General features: G+C 38.7%; 2 protein-coding genes and 1 long non-coding RNA gene across 3 annotated transcripts; 2 read left to right on the top strand and 1 right to left on the bottom strand.

Moving 5' to 3' along the window:
* Nucleotides 1–1,901: 1,901 nt before the first annotated feature.
* Nucleotides 1,902–6,646, bottom strand: LOC143462215 (uncharacterized). The gene is made up of 3 exons (XR_013118145.1): nt 6,336–6,646; nt 2,142–2,267; nt 1,902–2,019 (listed from the first exon to the last, which is right to left on the bottom strand). It is a non-coding gene; the product is annotated as an uncharacterized LOC143462215 (long non-coding RNA).
* Nucleotides 6,647–9,247: 2,601 nt separating this feature from the next.
* LOC143462209 (actin, cytoplasmic) lies at nt 9,248–11,261 on the top strand. The gene is made up of 6 exons (XM_076960274.1): nt 9,248–9,456; nt 9,534–9,749; nt 9,829–9,937; nt 10,009–10,298; nt 10,370–10,553; nt 10,626–11,261. The coding sequence occupies exons 1-6, from the start codon at nt 9,334–9,336 to the stop codon at nt 10,829–10,831; spliced, it is 1,128 nt and encodes a 375-aa protein (XP_076816389.1). The 5' UTR covers nt 9,248–9,333; the 3' UTR covers nt 10,832–11,261.
* A 3,338-nt stretch (nt 11,262–14,599) lies between these two features.
* LOC143462204 (uncharacterized) lies at nt 14,600–19,754 on the top strand. The gene has a single exon (XM_076960270.1). The coding sequence runs from the start codon at nt 14,658–14,660 to the stop codon at nt 16,908–16,910; it is 2,253 nt and encodes a 750-aa protein (XP_076816385.1). The 5' UTR covers nt 14,600–14,657; the 3' UTR covers nt 16,911–19,754.
* The last annotated feature ends 538 nt before the right edge of the window (nt 19,755–20,292 follow it).

Raw genomic sequence — 20,292 nt, 5'->3', positions numbered from 1 at the left:
TGGGCCACGAGTCGCAGTGCACAGCAACTGGCAGCTGCTTCCTTCCACACCAGCACACCGGAATTTGCTTTTGCACACCCAAGAACTCGGTGCAAATTACCATACTCTGCAATCCGGGTCACAACCGCGCGTATGAGGCCTAACATGACTCGGGTCATTTAAGACCTTTAACCTGAGTCGAGTCATGAAAAAATGTCACTCGAGTCATTAAAATCGGAAGCAGGGTCGCGAGTCGCCCTCGCCCACGGATGAGAACTGATGCTCCAAACTTATATGCTATAAAATCAACTGTTTAGCCTGGTCTTGTTTCTCCAGACAACTTTGGGGGTCTAGTACACAAGTGCATAAACAGATGACGTCACCATTTGAGTAGCTGGGGCCTAGTATACAAAGGCATCCTGTAGTTGTGCAATTGTATAGTAGACTAAACTAGACCCTAGCAGCCTATGTCCGTACGTTTGAAACCAGTCGATGACATCATGCTGACATCACCACTACATAATAAAAAAAATACAATCGGAGATTTGTCAATAAACCTTATGCTTTAATAATCACATAGAAATCTCAGTTTAAAACAAAAGTCTAAGTCAATCACAACAAGGGTCATATTCAATTAATCAATCATTCAATCATTTTATTTTTTGTCAAAAGCGCGGTGGTGTCGAAAATTTAAACCAGTTGTTACAAACACGGGCCAATGAACAGGAAAAAGTGACAAAGCCGAAAATGCTTAAAACGTGCTCAAAAGAAATAACGTTAATATTTGTTGAAAATAACTAGCACGGCCACTAAACCTATAATTAGTTAAATTCATAAAACATAAGTTGAAAATGCGAAAATTAAGCAGACAAGCACGTGGTGTGTTCAAGCAACTGATGAATGAAAATTGCTTTAATGCTTTACATCAGTGAATGGGAAAAGAAACTCGCCGTAAAATAAGCCCCATCCCGGGCAAGAGCCCGGTTTTCTGGTGGTTATAGCACTAAGGGCGTTGTTGATTAGCCCAAGTTTGTACAGCAAGAATTCATTCCAATGATAATTTTTGGAAAATGTAATGACAATACTGCTCGTTGCATGATGGAAACTTCACTGGAACATCGACAATGATGTACAGAAAAAGATGTCAATTCTGTCCAATAGATGGTAGTGCTGAAAGGTAACCTCTCTTGGTCCGAAGCTGAAGACTTGAGTGGCTCTGTTGGTGACGTTTCAATCCAGTAACTGGTTCCAGTCTTTCATCTTGAAAATATGTAAAAGCGATCTGCAGTAATTGCAATAAATATCCGAAATAGTTGTGTAATGAGTGTTGAAAATTGACAAGTTAATAAATAAACAGACGGATTTTCTTAATCCGATTCGAAATTTCCAATACTATCATCTTATCAAAGTGCTTTATCAAAAGGTAATTGTCGTGCGCATGCTGGATGCTTATTGCCTATGTATAGAGTATTTAACGACAAATTTAGTGGCATGTGGTTGAGGAAAGCTTTAACTATTTTGAAGTTAAAAGAAAAATACACTAAGTGAATGTGTTTCAAAAATTCAGTGAAACCTCGTCAATATGATTACTAAATGTTGCCTACACTCAATAACAGGATGTGACTTAAGGTCAGTAAACATCCATTAGCGGAATACAATTGAAAATATATACATAGTAAAGAGAAAAACAAGTGTGTAGTGCAATAAAATATAAGAAAGTGCTTGGTACTGGAGTGCAGATTTACACAGTGCATAATAATTAGTGCATAAGTCGAAAAAGAGAAAACAAACAAAGCAAACATTTAAATCTTGATCCAAATAAAACTTACCCAAAGAAAAAATCTAAAAGATAATAAAATTCTACAAAGGTTCTCCTGGAAACAAATTCATTCAACAAACACTTTTACTTTCAACACGCCACTGCAGCGTATTCGTATCATAAAAAGTACATTAAACTTCTTTAACCCTCACGAGAAGGTAGTTGATTTCTTTCATTCCCCAACAAATTGTCAAGCATGATTAGTCTGTTCGTCAGCTACTCTGCTGAACCAAAATGAGCAAATTTAACAGAGTAGTAGATGGTTCTTCACTAAGAATAAATATTGGAGCAAAAAAAACTACCAATCATTTTTATTAGCAAACGTTTTAAGTTTATTTTCAACCTTCTGCCTTCGAGTTTATTTCCCTCCTCGACGAAAAGTTGAAACAAGTTTTTGGTGATCACAAAATCAAAGCTGCTTTCAAATTGTCTTTGAAGATTGGAGACATCTTTTTCTATTCCAAAGACCCTGTACCAACGGAAAATTGACAAAGTGTCATTTATGAAATTCTTTGTAAAAGCTCTAAGGCTACTTACATAAATAAAAAAAAAAACGATCTTTGGCAACGAGAATGAAAGAACACAAGTCAAACACCAAAAACTTTCGACATGGCAAGACCCCCAAAAGAGGCTTTAGAAAAAAAACATTGGTAGGTTAGAAGAACGCTTATGTGTTTAAATTTGAATCAGATTACCGGAAAAGAAAATTTACGAAATCGTTTTGTATCAACTCAAAGCGGTTTGTAACAAACGAAACGTTGGCTATGTAAAAAAGGTCACAGGTCTACACCAAAAGAGCATTCTTTGCAAAAAAAACTTTGTATGTAAAGCAACATAACGAAAATTAATTAAATTTACTTGCTTTTGTCGTAATAATTTCACCGTTGTGATTTCTAGTTTCTCTAAGTGTTATGCTCGAGTGCCAAATATTTCAGTTAAGCACCTTATCTTTGCTTAAATTCTGGTCATAGCAAACAAACATAAATTTATTGACCATGGTTAGATAAACAAATAGATTTCTCGTAAATGGATATTACGTTTGTCGAACTTGAGAGCGCAGAAGATGGTGGTGACGATAATAAGGATTATGAACAGTGATGGCATTGAACAAGGACAATAATGGAAGACGACAATAGTGTAAAATCATGGAAACCTATGCTGCCAGTCAGAAAAGTGAAATTTTTTTATAACTAATATTAATTTGTTTATTTTGCTTCTTATCATCCCTAGATTTTCCTTGACAAGTAAATCGAAATAATTGAATACTTTTTGTGCGTCATGGAATTGAAAAACATTATTATGCGCTTATATTTCAATTTTTTATTTAACCAAAGCTGTTCCCGTTTGATTAATTCTTGGTCCATTGTTACAAGCAAGAGAACTATCCAAGCGCTGATGCCAACTGTCGTTTCGCTAAGGGTACAATTTGTTCATAATTTTGTTGCTGCAATCAGCAAAGTTCAATAAGCGTGAAGGCAATTCCCGGCCCTGTATGTTACTGCAGTTTGATATCTTTCCAGGCGAAGAGTAATTATCATTAATCAATTTTTTTTTTAAGTTTTAGTATCAAAGTTGTTATATAGCATTTCGGGTCCAGCATGTTGAGTGAGCCGTTTCCTGTTCATCACACGAGTTCTTCCGTTTTACGCGTTTCCCTTTAGAGTCCCCAACGATAGTATAAAGTTTTTGATTAATGTTGGCTTCGAAAGAATGCGGCGTGTTTTAAATGGAATCACAATCAGTTTATAAGAAAGCATAAGTATATAACTAGGGTCTTAATTACAGTTATTTTCGGTGAAACTTCCAGAAAAGAATATCAAACACAAATGCAACAACTTCTATACAAGCGGCGTTGAGACGTTAAAATAATGCCGCTAAGTGACAGCAAAGAGCAGAACTTTCCTCGAAGCAAAACCTTGTAAATTAGTACGTTAGGGTTAGCGAATGATTGAGCAAAAACATGCGCAACACCGAACAAATGCAAAACTAAACGGTGCTATATAGAAGCATAGGTTATAGGCGAATAGCATGGTGGTAATAACTTAATACTTTTCTACCCACAAACGAACATTATAAAGTCCAAACAGTAGAAACCAAATTTATTCGTCAGATGTTTCGATCGATACTGCAACTATTTTCATAATTCGATTTTTTTGCTACGCAACTTCTTGTGTAGTAGCATTTTTCTCGGCTCCAACCGAGACAACATCGACCGAAACGTCTGAGAAATAAATATGTTGTCTACTGGACGAAGCACTGGTATTCGTTCCGCTAATAAGTCGCAACTCCCAAAACTTTGATGCTGATTTTTTTCTGTTTCATAATTGAAGATTGATTCATAACTTTTATGGCTTTTGAACGGCGTTGAACTTGACAAAATGTTATAGGTTAAAACCAATACAACGAAATTACGTCTCTAATCAAGTTAATATTGTTGAGCCAACCAGGGACATTCGAATGCAATAATTTCACTTCAAATGTATCGACCAATTGCCAATTACTTCGTAACAAAAGACCCATTGTGAGGCCATAGGAGTTTATTTGGGATACGACGTTGACAACAATCTGTGATAACGTCATCGCCTGCATGTGACGTGCAATGGACCGATAAAAATTGCCTCGGGGCTAGTAAGATCATCACGTAAATTATAGGCGACGTGGTGACTTTAAACCAAGACCTCAATAGAACCATGACGTAAGCAAATTTGAAGGTATAAGGTGAAAGTTTAACCGGTTACTTTGTTGTTATTATTTATGAGAGCGCGATGATACCCAAATAAGGAATTGGAAACAAGTTTTGACAAAGAGCGCTGTTGATCTTTATAAAACTAATAAAACCCGCATAAAAGTATTAAATTGTCGCGACTTTTACAACACTGAGATCACGTGGAGATCCACAGCGATTCCGTTATTGAAACGTCTGTTCTGCACTTTTATGGCAATATCATATGTCGCGCACGGACGCCCCTTGGGAGTTGACACGGCGAAGTGAAGGTTTTGTTGGAAATTAAAATTCAAAGACGACAAAAATTAATCATGGTGATGTAATAAATGTCGACGTTTGACGACGACTTCCGAATCAAATAAAAAAAAATTTTTAAATCGACAAAAGTCGCATGTGTTGAAAACTAGACATGTATAAAGGAGTGATGTATCAATATAATTAATACATAATAAGCCGTGACTTCTTTTAGAGAACTTTACAAAGCAAAGAGCGCCGGAATAGTGAAACTATTCGCAAGCATATATTAAACGCATAATGCGGGCTTAGAAACACTCAACATACAGCGGTTTGCCGCTAAAGGTTGGATACGCATATTTAGCCTAACCGCACCGCCCAAGACCCACAGCGTCAACACAATACCTCATTCGTGAAGAATTTAGCGAAAAAAAAACGTCAAATATAGTTGGGCACGTCCAAAGCATTTAACTAGTAATTTTAACGTCACCAGGCAAGGAATTGCAACACTTCATTGACCAAGTCTAGCTTAAGCAGCAAGGTTTAAAAATTCGATATTTCCCATCACGGACCAGTCAACCATTGGCTACCTCTTGAGATATAGTCCAATCGATAACAACAGTGCACCAAATGGAATAATTATTGTTACTGTAGATGGCGTCTGGGATACCAGATTTTTAGCCTCTGTCTTTTATCGATTTCACCATGACGTCACAACGTTCGATTGCAAAACGTGGAATTACACTGGTAATTCAGAGGCAAAAGTTCTAGAAATCTCTACGGTTGGCGCTAAACAGGCTACTGCGCATGCGTGCAGTGGAATTAGAGCGACAGTGGTTGTCCAAGTAGGTCATTGCTGTTTGCTGACATGTATAATTCAGTATGGGAGCTTGTTGCACATGATTTCATCGACGTAGGAATTGGTGTAGCCTTGTACCTTGGAACTAATTTTAATAAGTGTGTGGTCCTTTCTCATCTCTCACGCTCATAAATAATTTGGGCCTCCAATAGCATCCAAGCTGGTTACATTTTCCGCAAAGATGAAAGAGAAAGTATTTCGTCACACTAGGGATTGTCGCGTCATGTGTTTGTCGGCTTTTCATCAGAACACTCTTGAACAATAAGCATCTACTGTTCTTTTCAATATAATTATCCGATTCCATTTTCGGTTTTGCACCGTTTAGCCTTATAAGGAAGTATATCAATCGAACAAACATATCGCAAATTAATTGTCTGTTTAAAGAAATTTTGCTTTCATTTTGACCAGCTACTCGAAAACGAAAGGCTTGGCCAACAGAAGCAAAAACCATGTAGCTGAAGGCTTACCACCTGGCTTACTGGCTTTTTAGTACCAGGGCGTGGCCCAGTGGTACCAGCATGCTAACGCCATTGCTATTACAAAGCCTTTAACTTAAGTCACCGTAGTACCCAGTCAATGGAAACTGGGTGGAAACGAAAATTTCGACATCATTACATTTCAATGTACGTAACAAAACATTTTATGACGTGAAAATGCAATGACATGCGTTTTTCAACGTTGTAGACCAAGCTAGATGCACTTCGAGTTAGAACACAAACCGAAAACTGGTTCCAACTTCCTTGTATCCAGTCAATTCAACGCGTTTATTTGGAAGGTTCCTTGTAGGACGTCACTACATCCGTTGACTTGATGTTGAAGCTTGTTGCAATAGTTGTTGGTTGCGGAACGTTTTCTCATTAAGGACAATGTATGTGATAGCCTGAACGCATTATTAATCATCAAAGACTTATACAGTATAAATGCGGGCGATTTCCGTAAGTTGACTTTAGCTCGATCGTCATAAAGAATCGTTTTTTCGTCGTTACCATATTTGGAACAGGCTTTGCGTTCCTCTTACCGACTCGACCAATCAAATGGAGCGATGATTCGTAGGCCTTAAATTCGGACTCAAAGCAAAGAATGTTTTATTGCGCTGTTATGTTTGAAGTTTACAGACTACTGCCAGGCTCTAAGAGCCGTCCATATTTGGAAGTGTCATCAAATAGACAACAAATTGTGCCACGTAAGACTCATTTGCGAAATGTAAACAAAGGCGGAAATTAAACGTTGCGCAATTAAGTTGTGCGTAGCAGAGTGGGGAGTAGTTAATGTTTGTCCTAAGTTAAACACCGCCTGGTCAGTAGCCTACCTTATAAAGACAATTACAGGCCTAAAGTAATCAAAAATCATGCGAGGCTAAATTCATCCTAATAAGGTATGGATCGCATTGCACTGGGCGGCCGACACCGGTCAATTATTAACTTACAAAGCATTGTGTGGCATACAGGATCGACCATAACCGCCCGTGGAAGTTTAATGCATACCTACGGCAATTTTATTACAATTAAAACGAGCTTTTTGTGGGTATAAGTCGTAATCCATATTCCCGTGTTTTTGTCTATAAACTCGCCCAAAAACGCTATACGTTTTGAGAAATGCGCCAGAGTGTTTTGCCGCTTGCCTCAATATGGCCTCTTTCGTCACGCACTTCAAATAATACAACGATCTATCTTGTGACGTCACAAGCGACCAATCGCATCACGTCTGAAGGGCGAGGCAACGAAAAATCGGTTTGAATTGACGGTAAACCCTTCGGACGCCTTTTATGGTTTTGACAACTATGCCTGATTCTAAACAGGCTAAAACGTGTAGGCCGGCGAAAGCATTTAAATAGAGGTGGCGTTGTAAGGGCATCATGTACAACACCAAGTTACATTGGGAAGTGAGCTAAGGTGAAGGCTAGAATAGAACATCGTTATAAAACAGAAGTTCAGACAAACTTTGCGAAAAGAGTGACACGGAATGAAAAGATTTAGAAACTAAATCTATTTTCTGGTAACAAGTCAGACATAGGGAAGTATTGCAAGAAAAGTAAATAGGTCTCGGTCCGTTTCGTAACCGTAACTCTTGTTAATCAGTTTGCCTGCATAAGCGTTTCTACAAACTATTGGCAGCAACATATCTGCTGTTATTTACCGGGAAAAGGAAGGAAACGATTGCGTGATACTGACTAATTCTACCACCGCGCATTTCAAACTATCATCGTTGTTTCAGACTGGTCGCTTCGTGCGCGCGCAATGCGGCGTGTATGTGCTTGCGTCATTCGCCCGCGCAAATATCTGAGTGGCCGGATGCCAGCAATGTCGGTTGCACGTGTTTATATGTTCTTACATATCTACTCTGGCGGATTAGTAAACTGAATTATTTCATCGTTGCTTAACTATTATTTCATCAGTACCAACACACCGGACATATTTGGTCAAGTAAAGTTTACGCTTACTAAAAGGTTGTTTTTAAAATTCGTGTAAAACAGGAGTTAGTAAGCATGTTGCGTAACCGAATTGATAATAGGTTAGTTCACTCCACAATGACTGTACAGAATATAAAGCGGCCGATGGCGTAGTCATTAAGTAGTTGAATCGACTAATTCATGGAGGGTCACTTAAAACACCCAAACGTCACAATAACAGTTCTAGATTGTACTTATGCAACTCAAATGGCTTCTCCAAACTATACATTCAAAATTTGGTGTCGCAAGGTCGATAACGTCAGCTGCGAAACGAACACAGAACAGATGGGTAATCTTGCAATTTCTCTACGACGTTAGCTTTTTAGGGCAATTGCGTGCTTTAGTGTTATAAATTGGCGGCGGTTCGTCATCTGGCGTATGTCACGTAACTTTATCTGGCTGAGAAATTCATTTCGGTGTTTTTATCATGACTGAAACAAAATTTTCATCTATGTTGTACATGGTAATTTGAAGCCGATATTGCGTTCAATGTAAACCTTATTGTGTCTTGTATTTCGAGGCGACCGATTATTACGACATTTGAAACAAGATAAAAAGAGGCATAAATCGGACAAAATAAGAACGAGATTCCATTGGGCAATATCATAATGCAATAATTGTTTCGACAGCCTGAACCGAAATAGTGCGGCTTCCTTTCTGCCGAAAACAGGGCCTGGCCCTTGCCTTGTAGTCTCCATATAACCTGCACTAAACTCGCAACCAATCAGAGCCGACTTGGGCGACGCCAAAAACCGGCTCATCGCAAAAGCGGACCATATTTGGTCATGTCGCGGCACAGAAAAAAATACGTCACACGCCGGGTGCTTTGCGTCGCCTTATTTGGTAACAAGCGATGGTAGAACAAGGTGGGAATGATTGCGGAAACGAGAGAGAAGGAAATAGGCCTTCAGCAAACAAAAGCCTACTTACTTCTAGGCACCTGCCCGGCTTTTAGTTCAGTGCATGAGAACTCGCCCATGGAGCAGACGTGTGTCATTTGCAGAGAGACAGAAAACTTTATTTGTAGTTTGTTATCTTCGGTTATTAAGCCGTCCTTCTATAGACAACGTTATTCAATTACTGGAGATATGCTAGCATGGTTAACTCTTTATTGGAAGAGTTAGAATTGAAACTTGAAACTTGAAATGGCAGAAAATGACCTTTAGCGTTCCGATTTTTAAAAAGGGCGTTGGTGTTTGCAGGCAATCAGTAGCTGATAAGTTTTTTCTTTAACATTTCACAAAGTTAATCAACTCAAACAAATCATAATGGATGATGATGTTGCCGCACTCGTTGTAGACAATGGCTCCGGTATGTGCAAAGCCGGTTTTGCTGGAGACGACGCCCCACGTGCCGTCTTCCCATCCATCGTCGGCCGCCCCCGTCATCAGGTTCGTTTTAAATCCAGTTTGGGGTAACTTTTGATTAAACCTTATAATATTTAATGTAATACATTGTTTGTTTTCAGGGTGTCATGGTCGGTATGGGACAAAAAGACAGCTACGTCGGTGATGAAGCCCAGAGCAAGAGAGGTATCCTCACTTTGAAATATCCCATTGAACACGGTATTGTCACAAACTGGGACGATATGGAAAAGATCTGGCATCACACTTTCTACAACGAACTCCGTGTTGCACCGGAAGAACACCCCGTTTTACTCACAGAAGCTCCACTTAATCCCAAGGTAAAAAACATTTCTGCACTTTGGCTCCGGCATTTGTACCGCGTTAAAGATCCTTTTTTAAAACCCTATGACTTCGCAGGCCAACAGAGAAAAGATGACCCAAATTATGTTCGAAACCTTCAACACACCCGCCATGTACGTCGCCATCCAAGCTGTGTTGTCTTTGTATGCCTCCGGTCGTACCACCGGTAAGAAGTCTTAACTGTTTGCTTGTCTAGTAACGTGCTTTGGTTTATTACAACGTTTCCCGTGTATGTAGGTATCGTATTCGACAGTGGTGATGGTGTCTCCCACACCGTCCCAATCTACGAGGGTTACGCCCTTCCCCACGCCATCTTGCGTCTTGACTTAGCCGGACGTGACTTGACCGATTACCTTATGAAGATCTTGACCGAGAGAGGTTACTCTTTCACCACCACCGCCGAACGTGAAATCGTTCGTGACATCAAGGAAAAACTCTGCTATGTTGCCCTTGACTTCGAACAAGAAATGACTACCGCTGCTAGCAGCAGTTCACTGGAAAAGAGCTACGAACTTCCCGACGGACAGGTATATAAAGTCATTTACAAACAAAACACTTAAAATCAAGCTTCCGTGTTGTTACAAACGTTTTTTCGTAGGTCATCACTGTCGGAAACGAACGATTCCGTTGCCCAGAGGCTCTTTACCAACCATCCTTCCTTGGTATGGAATCTGCTGGTATCCACGAAACTACTTACAATTCAATCATGAAGTGCGACGTCGATATCCGTAAGGACTTGTACGCCAACACCGTACTCAGTGGTGGTTCCACCATGTTCCCTGGTAAGTGTAGTTCTACAATGTTAGATACAATCTTTTCGTAGCTCGATAAGTAATTGTTTCCGTTCGTTTCAGGAATTGCCGACCGCATGCAAAAAGAGATTACTGCCCTCGCCCCACCAACCATGAAGATTAAGATCATTGCTCCACCAGAGAGGAAATACTCCGTCTGGATTGGGGGATCCATCCTCGCTTCCCTTTCAACATTCCAACAGATGTGGATCTCCAAACAAGAATACGATGAAAGCGGCCCATCCATTGTCCACCGCAAATGCTTCTAAATGCAATACCAAACTTAACCATAAACATTATAGTGATTTGTTGTTGTAAACGCATTTACATTTATTTGGGTTCGTTCTTTTTTTCGTTGAGATGAGCAATTTTCGTTTGAAAGCTGCTTAGTCCTTGTATAAAATACGATATATATATCTGTAAGAATGTCTACCGGATAGTTGGGGAGTTCAAAAATCCCACTGTGCTTGCAGTGACTTAAGAAATACATGTAAGAATCTAAAAAGCCTTGTTTCGCTTGCTCATGGACCAAGAGAGACTTGTTCAAATGTTAATGCGCACTGTTCCTCCATAAAACTAATACAATTTACTCGGAAAATAAAATGCAGTTTTTTTTCATCTGAATTAAGGAAAGTGTTACTACTGACCGTTGGAATATGATGGTAGAGAAAAATAAAAGCTTCAGATACGTACACACAAGCTTGTTGTTGAAAGTGACTGAGCTATATAACATTGCCGTATGCAAGTTTGTTAAGTTAAAATATTGTGACAATCAAACAGACACGAAAAAGATTGGACGATCTTTTGGTTCACAAAAGTGCTTCAGCACTTAATGCTTACGCGAAGTAGGTTTTCTGTATGACAACATAGTGTGTCTTTCTGCAATTTGAAACAACAGCACGAATTTATAACAGCCAGGCGCTCTAAGGTTGCTAGCACGCAGTTCGTTACTCTTATTTTTAACAATACTAAGACAACTAATTTTTCTTTTCAGCTGTTATTGTTTTAGTTAACTTAGAGACGAAGTTGACTGTATAAAGACCAATATAGTCGCTGATAAGTGAAAATACAACTAAAATAGAAAGTTAATATTTTTGCAGAATTCTTGCTTGTTTATTTTGTCTAAAATGAAAGATATAGCTGGTAGCCGTAAACTTTTTACTTCACTTGCATCAATTACAAATGTGTTGCATTGCAGTATGATATTTCAACTATTTGTGGCGTTTTCGTCTTTTTCCAATTAGTTGAAAATCTGATTTCACAACTTGTCGTCTGGGCGGTTTTTATTGCAAGAAAATCGATAGCGCCAACTAGGGTCAATAGCAAATTGAGATAACATAGACTCAGACAGCAAAGTGTTCCCGTGTTACGTTACATTAATATAATTATTGGCTAACCTAGTGGTTAATGGTTAATGGTTTACCTCTTGACAGCCGATACCTTTTTCAACAAGAGTTTTACGTATGCAGAAATATCGCCTCCAATAAGACTACTTTTAGGACAGATAAACTCCTGTAGTTGTTTAACTCAACAATAGAATTGAAGAAGAACTTAGATAGAATGCTATAACACATGTACTGTCGTGTTGGAATACCTTAGAATAAAACTCAATCGTGACGACATGCTTGAACGCTCCTTGAGCCAAGTGGGTTCCACTAGCTGACTAGCCGGAGATAGAACTCTCTATCACTCAGTTCGTCCTGGCAATGTGAGTAAATCAAACGTTGTTGCGCATATTTGGACGTGTGTGACTGATTATGCGACTACTCATTAGGCCTACCATATATTCATCGCCAAAAAAGAGGACAATTTCGCCAGCAAGTACAATGCAAATAAAGTTTTACGTTTAAAGAATTTATCACATGTTTTTGAATAATTATACGCATATGCACAAGTAATGTATTCAGCTTCAAAATCATTACGTCCTTTTCTGAAACAAGGATACTTCTGCCGAAGTTCATCAGAAAACACAGTGTTCCTCTTTGGCATTATTGCTTAGGTTTATTTAGATTTTATGTTTGTCTAAATTAAAACAATGATAAGAAAAATGATTAGACCTCGTGCTGTCGCTGAAAAATCATTTGACTTGACTTAGGCCTCATGCCGAAAAGTCACATAAACATATAATTCTGTTGAAAATTTAAGCAAGAAAGCGCAAAATGCAAAAAAGGAGGAAATTTGGGCATATTTCAGTGTCCTCGGAGGACAGTTCATTTTTCTTTAGAAAAGAGGACAAATCCTCCTAAAAGAGGACATATGGTAGCCCTACTACTCATGGGTAATGAAGTTGTTCCGTATGTTTGTTTTGTATACGGCAACGTTATCTCTGTGAAATATGTTTTTATGGTTGTTAAGATGTAGACCGCCCTTGAACATTATTCGAGCGAAGTTATAGACTTACATTCATTCATTTTATTTTTTGCCCTACTTTCTATCTAGAATATTCTAGATCACATGCTCATAGCGCTTTTTATGACTGTTGAGAACTCAGTAAGGCGAAGTGCTATTTTAAGCCTATTTGCTTTTATTTTCTGTCAAGCCATCTATTATTTTGCAAAATTATAGGTCTATGCGCAATTATATGACCTACATTTAGACGTCTTTTCAACGCACCAAGCTACAGTGTTATGAGGTAGTTTTCAAAGTCATGAATCTTGATACTGCGACTTATTGATACAAGATGGACGAATGGCGATGATACAAATACACGTGAAGACACAATTCCACAAAACTACTGCATTTAAAACAATGAATAAAGAGCGATTATTTAACGTTTCGAAAGTATAATGCACCGCTTTCAGTTGTTGTTGTTATTAACTTGCTGTACCTAGCCACCTTCAACATGTAACCTTGTTCAGGTTTCGCAAGACTGAGCATTATTTCAGAAAAAAGTGATGCGTAAATAACTGCGAGGTAAGTGTGCCTTCAAAAGACAGCATACGCGTAAGGCAAATTTTTACGCCTCAGCTAAAGTTTATAGCATGCATCATGCATCATTCGTTATAAAGTTGTCTTGTCAGGAAGTTGTTGATACCTAAAACGTCTTGCCACGAAATCTCGCCATGTCCGTATATTCTGTGAAGTAAGCAGTGTTTTGTTAATCGGAAAGGAAGTTGCTGGCTATTGTGATAACGTCGTGCGACTTGTGCGTGCATTGTTATTACTGGATATAGGCCTATGTGTTTCACTTAGGGTTAGGTAGTTTTTCAAGATTTACATTTCACCAGACAAGCTAGGATATCTTGCAGAAAAAACGCTGTAAGGCAGCATGAGTTTACCATCAGTACTAAACGCTTTTGTTTTCGTTTAAGAAACTACAACGGCTTTCTTCCGGGAACTAAGAAACAATATGTTAAAAGGTGTTGGCTCCAGCTAAATTCAAGAAACTTTTCTTCCTTGTAATTTACACACTTTACAGCCTATTGTACTTGCATCAAATGCAAATTACAAAATTTACAGGAGTTTACTAAAATACTTTCCAGTTAAATTTCAAGCTGATTTTTTGTTTAAATAATTCCTGCTATTTTTCCTACTGCGCTTATACTAATTTCCGGTATTTTATTACTAATTTTTTACTTTTTCTATTGGACCCGAACTTAGCAAAACAGCCCATAGGCTAAGTTGGTAAAGATTCACACAGAAATGTTTTTGTGCAAAATGTGTGTGAGCGCTGTTCTTACCTAGAATTTCGAACGGCAAGGCGTAGTCTGCAGACGTTAGGAACTTCTACATACTTGTGTTTGCCCGCTGTGTTGTGATTTAGCCTATGACGTCAGTTAGCAGTTTGGCGTCTGTGGGTTATGCGTTGCTCCATTCGACAAACTGTGCAGGTTTAGCCATAGTTAGGTTTCACCGTACTTTGCAGAGGGTCTCCAGAAAACCTTTCACAGCATTTAAGCAGTTGCACAATAACGCTGAGTTTAGTAATTATGACTGCAACACCATCGCATACTTTAACCTATTTACGTTTTAGATTTGGGTTAAAGCGACTAGACCTAACATGACCGCTTTATGTTTTTGTTTCAGACGGTTTTGTGGATTTGTTCTTTATTTAATTATTATCTTTGCTTAAAGTTACACCATTCGAGAACAAGTATGGGGAACAGATTCAGTAAGTTGTCTGATGAAGCTTTATGGACAAAAGAACTTGACTTAGCTGACGAACTAAGGAAATCGTGCGATGAGAAAGGCAAAGAGACCGATCTTGAGAAGTCAGCCGACATTTTGCACCAACTGGGGTTACTCTACGCCCAAAGTAGCCCTGACAAAATCAGCCTGATTAGAAGTGCCACGCTTTTAAATGCTGCTATTGTCAGGAATCCAGGCAAAAAACTTTTCCTGAAAGATCTGTCGAAATTATGTCTTCAAGTGCTCGAAGTGGTGAGTCGCGACATTAAACGTAAGATGTCCGAGGTTGACCTGTTAGGTGTGGCGAGTTTAGTTGCTAAAAAACTTCAAACAATGAGAGATGAAACTAAAAAAAAGCTGTCCAAATTGCACATCATTCCAAGTAACGTTGCAACGAAAGAAAAACTCATTAACCTAGAAAATGAAAAAATAGCTGATGTGCGAGACATTCAGCAGTGGATAACAGCTGAATACACGCAAATAATGAAACACATTTCCTTAAAAGTTGTTGAAATAATGGGGAAAAGTCCATGCGAATACGCTATTGCCGGAATGGGTTCCCTTGCCCGATCAGAAATTACTCCTTATTCTGATTTTGAACACATAATTTTACTGGAAGAGGGGATAAAAGGTCAGCCTGGCCATGAAGATAAACTGAACTATTTTCGCTGGTTTTCTGTAATTTTTCAGATAATTATTGTCAACCTACAGGAAACGATTGTACCAAGCGTTGCCATACCTAGTCTCAATGACTTCATGAAACCCGGCGGGGATTGGTTCTTTGATACTCAAACAACGCGTGGTGTTTCGTTTGATGGCTTGATGCCGTACGCCTGCAAGTTACCACTGGGTAGATTTCAGAAGACCAAAGCAAAACCCTGGAAAACCGAACTAATCAAAGAGGTCAGCGAAATGTCAAAATATCTAGACAGTGAGGAGGATATAAAAAATGGCTACCATCTTTGCGATATATTGATGAGGACCTGTTATGTTTGCGGGAACGAGAAAATTTTTAACGAATTTTCCCGACAAGTCAAGGCCAAAGTGGAAGAGAAGAAAGAGTCAAACCACACCCAGTTTCTGCGGCAGTTAGACGAAGACCTGGGGAACTTTGACGCTTTTGATAGTCTAACGGCCTTACAAACTTCAAGCAAGTGCAACATTAAGCAAGTTTTGTACAGAAGTACAAGTCTGTTCATTTCAGCATTGGGACGTTTTTACTCGGTGGATGAAGGGTCATCATTTGTCATCATCGAGCGTTTGTTGGAGAGTGGCATAATCGACCAGGATCTAGCACACCGTTTGTCCTATGCAGTCGCAATTGCTTGTGAAGTGAGGCTGAAGATTTACATGTCAAAAGGCGGCCAAGATGATTACGTCATCCAAAATGAGGTTTATGACATGTTCTTCAACAACATTACCAAACAACTGGCCAAAAACATCGGCGAGAAGAGCATGGTTGATTATTTCATGATTGCAGACAGTTTGCAAAGAGCGTTGAGAAGCGACAATAAACTCATGAAAACTCATTTTGAAGTAACTCCACAGCCCGAAAGGACCTTTCAGTTACTTGATCTCCTGGGCTTTTACGAGCAGTGTATAAGTGAATGGGAAATCTTTCAGAAACTGGAAAACCCCCCAAGCCTCAGCTTCAGTGACGATTTGTGGATTCGTCATCGCGTAGCACGGGCTTGCTATGTCAAACGACATTTTCAGAAATCATTTGACATGTACGACTGGCTGGATCAACAAACAATTGTAGAGAATATTTTGAAAGGAGATGTAAAAGTGCATAAAATCTGGTGCATGTTTTATCTGAATCGTTATGAGGACGCAGTAAAATACGCCGAAGATGAACAGATCACGTTAGAAGAGTTAAACTTAACGGCCGACATAAAATTTGATCAACTCAGCGAACTGATTTTCGTCCATGCTAAGTCGAAGCAAAAGCTAAAACGTTATGAAAACGTATGCGACATCTACCGGGAAGCTTTGAAATATTTATCTCATCCTGACTTGCGAGTGAAAGACGTACGGAAAGCGGAATGTCATCTCGGCATTGGAAATTGTTTGTTTGAACTTGGTCGGTATAGCGAAGCCAAAAGGAAAGCCAACGAGGCACTTCAACGTTTCAGCCATCACCAATCAGGTTATACCAGAGACGTCGAAAACGAATGCAACATTCTTCTGGCAAAGTGCTGTGCCAAATCGTCTGAATAAAATTTGCATAATCGTGCTGCTCACTGTTTAAATTTTCAAGGCTGGAATTTTAAATAATCACTTAAACATTTCGCTAGTCTCATAGTAGGTTATATTGTATATTACAGTACAATATACTGTGATAAATATATCAATTAATGTAATATAAAATTGTGTACGACATAGAATTCTCGTCTATCGAATCAGCGAAGCATAACACTTTGTGACGTAATCGATGCTTCCCCTGTGCGTGCATTTTGATTTATTCAGTCCTTTTTTGGCTTTTACGCTCAACGGCGCAACATGTCTTTGTGCTGTTGCTGTCACAATATTCTATCTTGATGTACTCGTTCAGTGAAGCTTCAATATAAACAGAATATACAGTTGTCATTCCTATGTTATTATTGCTGAAGTCTATCAAAGTTCACTGTTAAGATATACACAAGGAAACAGACTTTGTAGTGTAAGTGGGTAAACCTTACAGGCTAAGGTACCATATACCACTTTTCATTACAAACTGATGCAGCCGAGTGAGGACGAATTGACGATAAAAGAAGACATTTCCATTACAACGTTTATGGTGCCAACGAGCTCGGTGAGAACTACGCTTTTCTTTTATCGAGGAATCTATGAACAGTTAAATTTGAGGTTGAGAAAAGTCTAGTGATCTCAGACTACAAGTTTCGAAGATATGTCTTACCTACATCGTATGCAAGTGCTCAACGAAGACTCGTTGAATTCAGTCAACTATGAATGCAACAATGACCGACGAACAAAGCACGCTGACCCATCCACTAGGCTAGTCGTGGGAGGCCAGTGAAGGAACTTGATCGGTATTTGGACATTCAGTAATGATTTTTTGTTTGTTTTTTCTCTATGTAATATATATTATAGCGTTATTGTGTAGTTTACCTTAATCGATGGTGGCTTAGTTGCCATACTCTCTAAACGGTTTAAGTCATGCCGTGGAGAAATATTTCTTTGTGTTATTTTGTTATGCTTTAAAACCTAGCGGTTGTTTTCGAAGGTTAAACAAATACCCAAGGCTAACACCGATAAACTATGTTGAATGTCAATTACAAAACGTATTTGACTAATTTTATATATATGTTTTGCAAAACGCGTATTTCCAAGTGAAATATTCACGCAGCTACACTGGGAAAACCAGACGCTGTAATATGATTGAATGGTCTTATATTTGAAAATGCCTAGCGCAAATTTCTTCTATGTTGATCAGAACGCGTGAACATACGAAACTTTTATACCATTTTGTTTGCGGAAACGGCATACACGAAATGTGAGATGAAAACTTTGCCGACGTTTCCTCATTTTGCATTCCTGCGCAAGACACCGCAGCTAGCATACGCGTCATGTGTCAAATGACATCCTGTGTTCTGTTTTCTTTTTAAAGTCGTGACATAAACGTCATCATTGTTTGTTTTGTATACTAATTTTGCTTTATGAGTTACAGAAAACATATTACTATCTTTTTGCGAATGTATTGCCAATATGAATTGTATTGTAACTATGTTTCAACGTTTATTGTTATGTAATCTACATTTTCCGTGTTATATTGACTTTTGTTATCAACACTATTGTTTTAATTATTGTTCACCGAGAATTGTTTTTATCATGATCATGAAATACCGTTCATTTTTTTTCAAAAAACTTACGATATTTCCTTGGGGAAGGTTATGTGATAAATACAGTGAGACCTCGTTAATCCGGACCACTTCGTTTCGTCAAAAAATGTCGGTTTAGCGGGGTATCCGGATTATCGGAAAGTAAAAAATCAATCAATCTTGCAAATGCAGCACCGTGTTCAAAACGCAGTATGCACCTTACTCCAATTCTAAGTACCGACTTTCTGGCTGGACAGCAACTAAAATAAAATTATATTTTTTGTATGATCCGACCCAGTGTCGAACCCCAGAACCACTGTATTAAAGACGAATGCTCTCCAAGTGACGAACATGCGGCCGCAAATCGGTTTGACAACCGCTCTTGAATGGCGAAGCATTCCGGCGGGACCAGCAGTCTTGAACTTTCTTTGACCTGTTTCCAATCTTTGCGCAATGCGATATCAAAAGCTGATAGCACGATTGAGTTGCAGCAGTATGTCTTCAATAGATTGCCGCACTCAACCGATGTACTGTACGTATTTTTTTGCGACCGCGGAAGTGTTGTTTGTTACTGTTGATGAACAATTTATTTTTTCGTTTCTAAAATACTGTACAGTATTTCATAGTATGACTAAAAAGCTGTGCGGCTAAAATTTTTTACAAAGCGCAATGCTGTACAGTACTGTACTTTTGAATCAATAAAGACCGCAACGTTATTATGCGTAGATAATCGGCTATTGTTTCGTCAACTAACTACCCAGTGTACATAGTGTATTAGGACAATCGTGAATCGTTTTCGCTTAACTGTTAATAATCCGGTTTATCGGATTTTATTGCTATTGATTTAGCACATTTGTTCCAAAACTTTTGTGTCGGAGTCGGACAGCGGGGTTTCCGGATTAAAGGGGTAAAATGCATAGGAAGAAATCCGTTCCCGGCAGTTTTGTGTCGGATAGCGGGGATTCCGGTTGTTCGGGGTCCGGATTAACGAGGTCCCACTGTATATCAATTAATGTAATATAAAATTGTGTACGACATAGAATTCTCGTCTATCGAATCAGCGAAGCATAACACTTTGTGACGTAATCGATGCTTCCCCTGTGCGTGCATTTTGATTTATTCAGTCCTTTTTTGGCTTTTACGCTCAACGGCGCAACATGTCTTTGTGCTGTTGCTGTCACAATGTTCTATCTTGATGTATTCGTTCAAAGAAGCTTCAAATATAATCAGATTATACAGTTGTCGAGGTGTACAATTGATTCTAAGATTAAGAGAAGCGAAACAACGACCTGAGACTCATTTATTATCGAGGACTACAATTCAACAGACAAACTTTGTAATTGAAGTGGTCGTCCTTACAGGGTAAGGAACGATAAACCACCATTTCATTACAATACATTAACATTAAAGCGGTGGTGAGATCATTAGCTTTTTTAGCGCTTACGAAGAGTTATATGTAAAGTCCAGTATATTAATTTGTTCAATTAATGTTTTCGTTCCTAGTTGTGTATCACTATAAGATAAGCAATCCTTAACACCTTACACTTAAAATTTACTACCACATACATGCATAACACGTGGTATATCATGTAAAAATGATTTTGGTTTGATTTTAACAATTGTACAAGCTAAATTAAAAATTTTCACTGTAATAAGTAATTTCAATGTTCCCTGTGTTGTTTCTTAAGTAATGTATTGAAAGTAAGGTCGCGATTTGCGAACGTGCGTCCACTCCTATATTGAAAGCATATGCAAAAGTATAGGAACCTCAGTGTGAATGC

Source organism: Clavelina lepadiformis, chromosome 6, assembly GCF_947623445.1.
Source record: "Clavelina lepadiformis chromosome 6, kaClaLepa1.1, whole genome shotgun sequence".
Taxonomy (NCBI): Eukaryota; Metazoa; Chordata; class Ascidiacea; order Aplousobranchia; family Clavelinidae; genus Clavelina; species Clavelina lepadiformis.
The sequence above is the reverse complement of the archived record's forward strand: the minus strand, read 5'-3'. Positions and strand labels throughout refer to the sequence as shown.